The sequence below is a fragment of the Lagenorhynchus albirostris genome, chromosome 12, assembly GCF_949774975.1.
Source record: "Lagenorhynchus albirostris chromosome 12, mLagAlb1.1, whole genome shotgun sequence".
Classification (NCBI taxonomy): Eukaryota; Metazoa; Chordata; class Mammalia; order Artiodactyla; family Delphinidae; genus Lagenorhynchus; species Lagenorhynchus albirostris.
This window is the reverse complement of record NC_083106.1, coordinates 24701906-24714373: the sequence shown is the minus strand read 5'-3', so window position 1 is coordinate 24714373 and position 12468 is coordinate 24701906. Positions and strand designations below refer to the sequence as shown.

The window sequence follows — 12468 nt, the reverse complement described above, 5'->3', positions numbered from 1 at the left end:
ATAAATTATTGTAAAAAAAAAAATTTTTTTTTTTTTACAGTTACTACAATTATATAATCTCAACTATGTAGAAAATAGGCATAGAAAACTCTAGGAGGAAATATAGCAAACTCTTAACACCATCTATTTCTGGATGTGTTTTTCAAATTTCCTACTTTTAAAATCAGTTTGAAAAGAGTAAGTTACAAAGAATATGGAAGGTGTGATCCCAATGCTTAAATCCCGTGTATGTGTCGGGGAGGGTGGTGGTGGTGTGTGTGTATAAAAGGGGTTTGGAAGGATGTATACCAACATGCTAACAATAGTTGGATGAGTGAGTTTTCCTTTCTTTTTTTTTTCCTTTTTCTTTTATCTCTTTTATTTGCCTCTATTTTCTGTAGTGAACTAGTGTTACTTTTAAAATGAGAGCAAAACAAATTTTCTAAAATTTGTTTTGGAAAAAAAGAAAGGATGAGGGAAAGTAAAGTATTCAAAGGCCGAGAGAATGAGGGTGAAAAGGGAAAAGAATAATAGATTTGGTGACACAAAAATGGTCTCAAGTGAAACTTAATGGTCTTCAAACAATGGATTTCCCACCGCCATTCTGGGCTCCAAAATCATCGCTGAACTTCGTGTCAAATATAATTTCCACCTGGGTGAACCATCAAGCCCCTGGTTCAGTCAAAAGGCCCAGGCTTCTCAGTCACAAATCTCTTTCCCACCACCTCAGGCATCACTCCTGAGCTTGTCCTCCCCGGTAGCTGTATCACCTCTGAAATCTTGATCTCAAGCATTTGTCTCTCCGAATACAACTTCCAAATCATATACTCAAGTATTCCCACTCTATCAGTTCTTCGTCTGAGGACCTCCAATGCACACACTCCCACTTTTTCACTCTCTATCACCATGGCTTCGACCTTGGTTCCTTCCTCATTAAACTTGGATTTAATGGTTCGTCATTATCATTACTCTCTTGCAAAGAATCTGAACTTCTTTGTTTCTTTTTCTCCTGGCCAAATCCCAGCTCATTTGGCTAAGCCCCAATGCTGGTTAAAACACGACCATCTGCATAATCTATGCCTGCCTGTACTAAAGCAGCTGAAGACTGTTGGAAAGAGTAACACAACTGTTCTTACTGCTCTAACTTTAATGGCATAAATATCAAATGGGATTGCAGCTCTGATAAGCAATCCTATCACATTTCCTTGGTAAATTCGTTTCCCCACTCTTAAAATGACTATGATGTCCCTTCTCTCCTTTTTTTTTTTTTTTTTTTTCCCCCGGTACACGGGCCTCTCACTGTTGTGGCCTCTCGCGTTGCAGAGCGCAGGCTCCGGACGCACAGGCTCAGCGGCCATGGCTCACGGGCCCAGCTGCTCCGCGGCATGTGGGATCTTCCCGGACCGGGGCACGAACCCATGTCCCCTGCATCGGCAGGCAGACTCTCAACCACTGCGCCACCAGGGAAGCCCCCTTCTCTCCTTTAGTCAATCTTTCAATAATTCTCTCACTTGATTTCACCTTTTACTTCCCTAAGGAAACTCCTTAATTTACCGCCCACCACAAAATCCACCACCTATCCCACCTCTTACCTTCATTCTGTCTTCCCTTCTGTTACGACGGAAGAAGCACCCCTGCTCGAATCAAACATCAACTACTCCGCTTGGACTCTGTAAACACATCGCCTTTCACCTTCCCAAGACGTCACTCCTATGCTCAAATCCTCTCCCACAGCCTGAGTCCTCTTTCTTTATTGGATTATTCCTATCAAATCAAGAACACCTGTAGTAGCTCCTCCCCTCTCGCTCCCCCCCACCACAAAGAGAGACCGTAAACTTTGTCTCACCAATTTTTGAGTGGACTATACCAGTGGTTCTCAAAATTTTCACGTGTATTTGACTCGCAGAGGGCTTGTTACAATCCGCGTTGCTGGGTCCCAGCCTAGAGTTTCGGATTCAGTAGGTCTGGCACAGGGACTGAGAATTTGCATTTCTAACACGGTCCCAGGTGATGCGAATGCTGCTTAACCCGGGGGCCACCCTTGGAGAACCGCTGGTCTGGCCGACTGCCTCCACCGTCCTCACCTCTCACTCACCCCTCAAGCTCGTCCAAGTGGTCTCCTTCTGCTGAAATCACTTTGGGAAAACTATAAGTGACTCTCATGTGCCCAAATCCGACGGTCCCTTCTCCATCCTTACCGGGCCTTGACCTCTCAGCGGCATTTGAGGAGGATGAAGACTTCTGGTAACTCTTCTTCTTCCCGTGCTTTCCCCAATACTACCCTCTCCTTGTTTGCCTCCTACCTCTGGGGTCTCTTTGCTCTCAGACTCCTTTGCTGGCTCCCGCTTCTCCTCCTCAAGACCCTTAAATGTGTCCCGGACTTGATCTCGGGCTCGCATCCTTTCCATGACTACACTCTTCCCCTAGGGAGCCTCATTTATTCCTATGACTCTACATTCAACCTGGATGCTGAAGACTCCCAAACTTATGTCTCCAGCTCTAAAATCTCTCAGCTGCACGCATATCTAGCCTTTACTCGACATCTTCATGTGGGTGTTTAGTATGCATGGCTAATGGGCATCTGAGTTCACACGCCTACAGCAGACTCTTGATTGCCTCCCAGCACAAACCTCCCCCTCCCCCAGGATTCCTCACTTAAGATATCATCATTCACCAGTTACTGCGTAAGCCAGACACCTAAAACTCATCTTTCTCGGTGTTACTTAAATTGTTTAAACAGCTTTATTGAGGTACAATTGATATACAGTATTTCAAGTGTGTAATTTGATAAATTTTTTAAGTGATTTTTAAATTTTTATTTATTTATTTATTTATTTATTTATTTTTGGCTGTGTTGGGTCTTCGTTGCTGCACTAGGGCTTTCTCCAGTTGCGGTAAGCAGGGGCTATTCTCCGTTGCGGTGCGCGGGCTTCTCTTGTTGCGGAGCATGGGCTCTAGGCACGCTTGCTTTAGTAGTTGTGGCTCGTGGGCTCTAGAGCACAGGCTCAGTAGTTGTGGCACATGGGCTTAGTGGCTCCTCAGCATGTGGGATCTTCCCGGCCCAGGGATCGAACCTGTGTCCCCCTGCATTGGCAGGAGGATTCTTAACCACTTGCCACCAGGGAAGTCCCTAATTTGGTAAATTTTGACATATGTCTGTCTACACACTATGTGAAACCATAAACCAATCAAGATAATGAACACATTCATCGTCCCCCAAAGTTTCCTCCTGCCACTTGGCAATTTCTCACTCTGCTTCTCCACTCCAACCTGAGGTAACCACTGATTGCACAATATATTAGTTTGCACTTTATAGAATTTTCCATAAATGGAATCATACAGTATGCATGCATTTTTGTCAGGCTTCCTTCACTCCAAATAATTATTTTAGATTCATCCACTTCATGCTGTTATCAATTGTTCATTCCTTTTTACTGCTGGGAATGATTATATTGTATTGATATACCACAACTTGTTCCATTCACCTGTTGATAGATATTTGAGTTCTTTCCAGTTTGGGGCTTTTACAAGTAAAGCTGCTGTGAACATACGCTTTCATTTCTCTTGGGAAAATACCTAGGAGTGGAATGAATGGGTCATATGATAGGTGTATGTTTAACTTTAGGAAAAAAAAAAAGAAAAGCTAAACTGTTTTCCAAAGTGGTTGTGTCATTTTATATTTCCACTCCAGCTGCCCAGCACTTGGTAGGGTCAGTCTTCTTAATCTGAGCCATTCAAATGGGTGTGTCGTGGTATCTCACTGTAGTTTTAATTTGCATTTTCTCTAATGACTAATGACGCTGAGCATCTTTCCATGTGCTTATTTGCCATTTGTCTTCCTTGGTGAAGTGTCTGTTCAAACCTTTTGCTCATTTTAAAAATTAGGTTTTTTTGTTTTTTACTGAGAGATCCTTGTATATTCTGGAAAAGTTGTTTGCAAATATTTTCTCCCAGTCTATGGCTTATCTTTTCCTTCTCTGAACAGTTTCTTTTGAAGACAAGAAATTCTTAATTTCGATAAAGTCAAATTTATCAGTCTTTAAGTTTTATAAATCATGCTTTTGATGTCATATCTAAAAACTCTACCTAACCAAGGTCACTTCTGTGTTTTCTCCTAAATTGTTTATAGTCTTAAGTTTGAAATTTGGGTTTGTGATCCATTTGATTTATGCTTTTTCTAAATAGAACACAAGGTATGGATTGAAGTTTTTTTTTTTAAACACATGTGGCCATCTATCAAATTATTTCAGCACCATTCCTTGTAAAGACCATCCTTTTCCCAGCGGATTTCATTTGCATCTTTGTTGAAATCAATTGACTACATATGTGTAGGTACATTTATGAATGCTCTTTAACTTCACTGATCTATTTGTCAGTGAAAACATTAGACACCAATAAGTGAGAGACACCCCGACCTTTGAGCCACTACCATCTCGTTGCAAGCAACTGAAACAAGTTGGAGTAATTATTTACTCCTAGACCACAAAGAATTCAAATATATTACCCTATAGTTTTATTTGAAGTAGTTCGATCTATATGCTGTGTCTCCAAAGAAGGGGTAAAATTAATGCTAAAATTTGACCATTGTATTCCATTATGTGTTTAACAGTTTTAAATCTGTCCCCTTACAACGAGACTTCTTTGAATCAGACTATTTTAGAAAATATATGTAGACTTTTCTCTGTCTTTGGCCTGAGAATTCCAAATTTGAAAATTAGCACCAGGTCAAACTTCTCGCCTCTTTCTCCAACCTGTTGTCAGTCCTCCTGAATGAAGTGTCTGGACTTCAGCACTTAGGGGTGAACTGCAAAGTGCTGATGGACTCTTCCATGAGGGATTTGAATTGAAGACAAGACCTACAAGTGGCCTTTCTTGGCCAGCTCATTAGTGCTTCTAAGTAATATTTAACTGTTCATGGCAAAACCTGTGAGCAAACTCATGAAAGTATTTTTGGCTGTGCAGAGGCAGGAACAGAAGTTCTTTCTCAGCTATCTCAACTGACTGGCACGTTATTGACCGCCCCCCACTGGGATTGCCACCGTCTCGTACCAACACAGTAAGGGAATATGGGCACTGACCACCGTGCCCAATGACAGCCACCAACTCCAGGATCACCAAGGACAAAGCACAGCTCATAATCCTGGTTCTGGCGACGGTTCATTCCTCTCTGAAGGAATGCTGTCACTTCCCAAACTAGGTCATTTCTCATCACTCAGAAGGGGATTATTATTGCTCAGAAGGGGATTATTACTGCAAATATTTGCTTCAAACCATCACTTGCAAAAACTCCATTGAGAACACCAGCTTTAACAGCTAAACAAAGATGTATAGTAGCTGATTTAGAGAAATAATAAATACAGAGAACAATTTTTCTTAGTAAAACATTATCAATGTGCTTTCATTTGGAAAAATGAATTGCAGCTATAAAGAGATGGTGAAGGGGCCAGCTCAAGTTTCATTATCTGAGAGGAAGAACAAAGGTAAAATACACCTGAGAGCAAAATTTCACTTAGATACTAAAGCTGCAACTGTTGGATCAAAATGTAACATAGGCTGACGAACAGAGAGAGCCAAATTGCTTTGCTATAATAATGTTAATCATTTACCCCTTCAAAAATCCCTCACCTTCTATCAAAGAGGACTCAGAGTGATGTAAAACTATATAACGCATTGCTTCTCTAATCCTGAACGCTAAGGGCCTTTCAAGACTGAGGAAAGCTGGCATGATTGGGAGGCTTGTAAGGGGAAAGTTTCCATATAGATACAACAAAAAGCACATTGACCTAATATAGTTTTGTAGCAGAAGTGTTTGTTAATTTTAGTTTATATAGCACCATCATCCAATGAGAGCATACTTGGCCCCGAGCAGGGAGGAATCAGCCTTGCAGAGACAGCGGGGTGCAGACACTGCTGTTTATAAAACAGGTTTTCTTCTTTTTTTCCTCCTCTGTCTCCTTTTCCTCCTTTTCCCACTCTTCTTCTTCTCCTTCTAGAAGAACATGTTACAAATACTTTCACGTTTATCAGCAAAAAATGTGGGGAGAAGAATCAAACTGTCCATTTAGGACAGAAAATCAAATTTCACTTGGTCCTGTATCATTCAGTCACTGATTTTCAAGGACAGGAACTTTCTTAAGCCCCCAGTACAGTCTTGTAGAGATATTTGTAGAGAAAGAGTAGCTTGACATGATGTAAACAAGATACAGGCTTGGCTACAATGGGGATGACTTTGGATGACACGATGGAGAAACCAGGCAGAAGGGGGTTTTTCTGTATTTTTATTTTTAGGATGTAAACATACAATTGTATATCCTTACTTGGATGTCTATTCTGCTTTCTGATGCAAAAATCCAGCAGCTATTTAATTTTTGATTTCAAATACAGTATAACATGTCAGCCTTATCCATCAAAGAGTAGATAGGCATTTGAAATTATTCATTGCATCCTTTTTGCGTTTCTAATTTTACCTTTGAAAGCAGACTATGGGTGTTTATCTTAGTCTTCTAATGAGAAAGGATAATAAGCCTGATATAAATGCAATTAAGTTTTTTTTCATACTGTAAACAGGAAGAATTCTTTCATCTGAGCTTAAGTCTGCGATGCTAAAAGGAGAAAATAATGTCAGTTCTTAGTGACTGGCTGGGACGGCAGTGGGAAAAGGCGCCCCCTTCCACCTACTTCAGCGAATCAAAGCTGCAGACATGGTCCAGCCTCACCGACTTCCTGGAAGACACCTTGAAATCAGTAAGGCAACAGCTAAGTCCTCTCTTCAAGGAGTTGCAGAAGAACGTAAGTGGCAGGATGACAGGTAAGAACTCTTGCTACTTCTGTTGCAGCTTAATTTTGAAGCCTGTTACACATCCAGAGTGAATACAAGTGTAGGAATGCACAAGTAAAAGTTGACTCTTAAGCATCTTTGGTAAACTTTATTCCCTTTGTTTTTCATATCTCCTTTCAAAATATCATGAATATCCACTAAGAAAAAATATATTCATCTTCAAAATGCTGAAGCTAGTTCCTGGGTTCAAATTTTACCATCTTATTAATTCTGTGTCAGTCAATTGTTTACCTAGGCAAAATTCACTGTTTGCTAAGCCAGAGAGTTCGGTCCATTTCCCTCTACAATTTGCTCTAAAAGTTAATTGCCAACATCCCAATTAAGCATCTCTTAGACCACAGCACCCATGACTTAAATTGTTCTATAATTAAGTTCTATTTATTTTCTATCTAAAATATTTAATTTGGTGATGGGCTCCATGGACAAGCCTATCGGACATCACTGAATGTGTTTTCTCATTTACACGTCATACTCATGATCCAATTATCACAAGAAAGTCTTTTGGAAACCACTTCCTGTTTCAACTTTAGATCTTCATCTAAACCAGTCAGTTCTTTAAAATGAAGTATTTTAAAACAAACAAACAAACAAAGCCCACCTATTTAAATAGGTTTCTCCTGTGTCTTTAACTGCCTACTCATTTTTTCCCTAACTCTTCACATGTCACTGAAGCACTGTACCAATCAAGTCATATGCCTTGCTTCTTCCCTTCCCCTGCCCTGCTCCTTATTTGACATCTGTTAACATAATTACTGTCTACACAAGAGCTGTAACACACAAATATGCATGGGGATATTTTATGTCAACATATGCCTACATCTCTTTACACAAAGGTCTCCAAAGCAGGGATTTGTCTTCTTGGTTTTCTAGGCTTTTTTTGTTGTTGTTTTGTTTTGTTTTGTTTTTTTGCAGTACGTGGGCCTCTCACTGTTGTGGCCTCTCCCGTTGCGGAGCATAGGCTCCAGACGCGCAGGCTCAGCGGCCATGGTTCATGGGCCCAGCCGCTCCGCGGCATGTGGGATCTTCCCAGACCGGGGCACGAACCTGTGTCCCCTGCGTCGGCAGGCGGACTCTCAACCACTGCGCCACCAGGGAAGCCCTGTCTTCTTGGTTTTAACTCTACCACATTTAGTGGATGTTCAACCAGTATTTTAAAAGTTATGAGACTATAAACAAGGAGAAATTATTTTTCCTGGTTCTTTCACAGATATTAAGGACTAGAAAGAAAAGTGGCAAGAGGAATGATAGAAGTATGTCATGTAGGTCATAAGCAATGAAAAGTCAAATGGAAAAAGGTTGTTTTTCAAATAAATGCAAGTTTTTCAAAATATTTTTAAAATGTAGAAGATGTCTATGTATGTATGTTTGTATGTTATTCCCTATGGACTTAAAATATTTACGGATTTGAGCACAAAGTTAATGCAGAATATGGAAGCGTTTTTGGTGGAATTGAGAATCTAAACTTTATAAGGTTTTTTTCCACATGTTCTTTCCTTGTCCAATTTACAGATTTCATTCAATACCAGCTTTGTCAGGGTGGGTACGTTCTATACGCTACACATCTAGATGCTTTTGCTCATTTTCTACTTTATCATGGTAGCTAACATGGCATAGTAGAATTTTTTTTTTTTTTTTGCGGTACGCGGGCCTCTCACTGTTGTGGCCTCTCCCGTTGTGGAGCACAGGCTCCAGACATGCAGGCTCAGCAGCCATGGCTCACAGGCCTAGCTGCTCTGCGGCATGGGGGATCTTCCCGGACCGGGGCACGAACCCGTGTCCCCTGCATCAGCAGGCGGACTCCCAACCACTGCGCCACCAGGGAAGCCCGCATAGTAGAATTTTTATTCTTAGTCTGTGTTTTTATCCACTAACAAGCAACTGTGAGGACTGAGTTTTCTTCTTGATCATATCTCTTACATATTTTAATTACAGGCCTATCACCTTATATTTTCAGGGCAATTTGTATCTGACACCATGAGTATGGCTAACATTCTGAATAACCGAGAAATTATACAAGCTCTGGCAAAGGGCTTGATTGAACTTTCAAAAGAAAATTCTGTAAGTGTTCCTTTGAATAAAACAAAGTACAAAAACCCCAACGTTAAATAAATTTTGAGTTTGCATTTATTGTTTTTTACCAGTTTATCCCTCTGGGATGCAATTCCTCAGAGAAAGTGCATCAATTTATGGAAAAAAGCCACTGAGAGATTCTGAACCCAAGATGTATTAGCTGCATAAAATAGACATATAGGAAAAATCTCGATAAGTTAAAGTTGATCACATGACGCACTGTTTTCTGTCTTGTGATTAATTTCAGTCAGAAGTGGCTTTAAAAAACACGTTTAGTGGCTTATATTTCACATAAACATTATTCAACAGTTAAAACAATTATGGCAGAAAACCTAAGAAAGTGTGAAATCAGATATAAAAAGATGAAGGGCAAGGAAGGCTAGATAAGAGAGGAAAGAGAACACAAGAACAGAAATAAGCAAATCAGTAATTTAGTTGGGCAGAGGCATGGGGGAAAGCCTGAAGAAGCATTTTCATCAGAAACAAATCTTGAAAGCTTTTCTACAAAGGTCAGTCCACATACCAGGACACAGTGAGTAGGGGCAGTGTACAGAACACACTCTGCCCCAAGACCATGGCAAGGTTATAGGAAAATAAAATACAGTCAGCCATAGGTATCCGTGGATTCTGCACCTATGGGTCCTGCATCCTAGGACAACTAACCACATGTGGAAAATATAGGGGAAAAAATTCCAGAAAGTTCCAAAAAGCAAAACTTGAATTGGGCTGTGCACTGACAACTATTAACATTGTACGAGGTATTAAGTAATAGATGATTTAAAGTATATGGGAGGATGTCCTAGGTTACATGCAAGTAGTACACCATTTTACATAAGAGACTTGAATGCCCGAGAATTTTGGCACCAGCCGGGATCCTGGAGCCAATCTCCGTGGATACGGAGGGACAGTTGTATGCAATCCTCAGTTCAGAGGCAGTTGAGAATAGGACAGGAGTAGGGGCAATATTAACATACCTGATGCTGTGTAAGGTCTCTAGTTTTCCAAGGAAAAATTCTCAAATCCTTCCCTCTCACTGTAGTAATTCCACTTTGTGGGTGCTTTAACAACGTCTTTGGACACTCTCTCCTTATCTCGTGGTTTCAACTTGGCTTCCTGGGCAAGCACCAGACATCTCCTGGGTACGCTGTCCAGTGAGAAACCTGGGGAGCTGCCGTTAGCCATGAATTTCTTCCCTGAAGACTCAGCTCCCCACCGCACTAGCCAATCCTCAGGCAGCTCAGTGGTAAAGGCCCTGGAAAACTTTGCTGATAATATGATCAGAGACGTTTACAGGGATGATCCTGAGGCCCTGAAATTCTCCGCACCGTCCCCAAACACCAACGAATTAGTCAACATGTTTGGTGTAGGTTCATGGTACTTATTACCGTCAAATTATTTTAAAATAACCTTGTATGATATAACTTTGGTGGTGCTCAAACCTACAGTCAGAGAGGCAACCAAATTTGGGAGTCTCACGGGGTGTTTTCCCCGGGAATTCTGCTGCTGGAGCCTCTCCCCCAGACCTTCTTTTTCCTGTGAAGACACAAGAGTTGTCCTGTCCCCTTTCCTCATCTGGCTAAAAAGTGTGGGCCACTTTGGTTCTGAAGATCTTGAGACCCTCCCACAAGATCTTGGCATCCTAACTGAACTGTGACCATAAGCTGAGAAATTAACTGGAAAGCTCCATTTACTGACTCTAATTGAATAACAGTTACTTTGTTTTCTGGACTTGCAAATTAATTAGGTAGAGAGATGAAAACTCTACTTTAAAAATGTGTTTTCTGCTGCACTTCTGTTGACCTGTATTTGAAATAGAAATTTTCTTGGGGGGGGGTGGATTTTTCAGGACAACCCTCTGGAATTTTTGTCATATTTTCTGCTGAAGAAATGTAGTAAAAAGAGCAGACTTTGAAGGAAATTTTATTCTGACAAAATGTGACCCAAAGGCAACGTGCAATTTACTCATGAAGGTAAAGTTGCTGCTGCATGTTTATGCCATTGCTTCACTGTACAGTTAGACACATGTGCTTAAGAAATTCATAAACAAAAATGATAATTCTACCTGGAAAGCTTTCATCTGGTCATTTCTCCTAAGAACTTCCTTTTCATGGATTATTATTAAAAAAGTATGCTTTGTAGTTTCATAATGTGAGTAACATCTAAGTCACTTACAAGCATACGTGGCATCACACTGACAGGAGTAAAACTAGTTGGCTTTTGGGGGAAGAACTGGATACTCGCATTCTGCCCAACATAACCTAAAGAATTTTTTTTCATCTGTGGCCCAGGACACTTTTTTGGTGAAACTAAAAATGGTTCTTCTTTTTTTAAATTTAAGTTGAGATTCAAATTCATAAAAGTAAAAAAGTGGGTTTGAAGCTAGTTCTTTAGTCAAGAAAAAATAATTTTGCCAGTACTATATTCAGAATCCGTACATTCTTGGTTAAGTGAAATAATCTGGATTCAGGAAACACTGAAAATTGCATCGTCATTCAGAGAGCTGATTTCTATGAAAATGTCATTTCATGCCCATTGAAAAAGCACCTATCTGTGATGACTGAAGGCTTGGATGCCACCCCCAACACAAAGTCACCATGGACAGTGTTAGGAGGAATAGACTTGTGGGTTCCCCCAGCAGGCAAATCGTTTGTTGCCCCATTAACCTGATATTCTGGAAGTTTTTGTCCACCTGGCTTTAGAGGACAGCACAGTGCAGGGAGGGGCAAACAGGGTGGACGGCTGGAGGCAGCGTCCCCTCCACCAGACTTGCTCAGCAGAACGGAAGGCCTGCAGTTATTCAGCCCCCGCCCTCCGTCATTAGCAGACTGTGCACCTTAGCGGCCCCTCCTCCCCCTGAAGTGGCTTATTCTTCCCAACCACAAGCATCCTCCCCGAGAGGAGTCTTAATAAACACATTCGCAGGGACATCTAAACCCTTTAGAGGTCCGAGCCCTGCTTCCCTGATGCCCCACCCCTAAATCTCTCTCTTCAGGAAACGCTCACGGACCATGTATTCATCAGGGTTCTCCAGAGAAGCAGAACCAATAGGATGTGAGTGTATATATAGAGAAAGAGATTTGTTGTAAGGAATTGGCTCATGCAGTTATGAAGGCTGCCAAGTTCTAAGATCTGCAGCGTGAGTCAGTGAGCTGGAGACTAGGAGAGCTAACGGAGTAGTTCCAGTTCAAAGGCAGGGCAGGCTAGAGACCCAGGAAGAGCTGATGTTTCAGTTAAAATACAAAGGCAGGGAAAAGCCAGTGTCCCAGTTTGAAGGCTTTCAGGTAGGAGGAATTTTCTCTTACTTGCAAGAGCATCAGCCTTTTTGTTCCACTCAGGCCTTCAACTGATTGGATGAGGCCCATCCACGTTAGAGAGGACAATCTGCTTTAGTCAGTCTCCTGATTTCAGTGTTAACTCATCCAAAAACCTCCTAGCAGACATACCCAGGATAATGTTTGGCCAACATTTGGGCACTCTGTGGGCTGGTCAAGTTGGCATATAAAATTAACCATCACAAACCACTTCTCAGGCAGAGGTCAAGTCCCCAGCTTCTCAGTTCAGTTCCCTAAATACTTATAGGA

At 41.3% G+C, this 12468-nt stretch overlaps 1 protein-coding gene across 1 annotated transcript in view; it reads left to right on the top strand.

Annotated features, from left to right (window-relative positions):
* ECT2L (epithelial cell transforming 2 like) overlaps positions 1–12468 on the top strand; it is a 62978-nt gene that overhangs the window by 29960 nt on the left and 20550 nt on the right. The window contains 4 exon segments of the mRNA XM_060167659.1: positions 4942–5000; positions 5002–5035; positions 6605–6787; positions 8772–8875. Of these exon segments, the coding sequence (XP_060023642.1) occupies positions 4942–5000; positions 5002–5035; positions 6605–6787; positions 8772–8875 (380 nt within the window).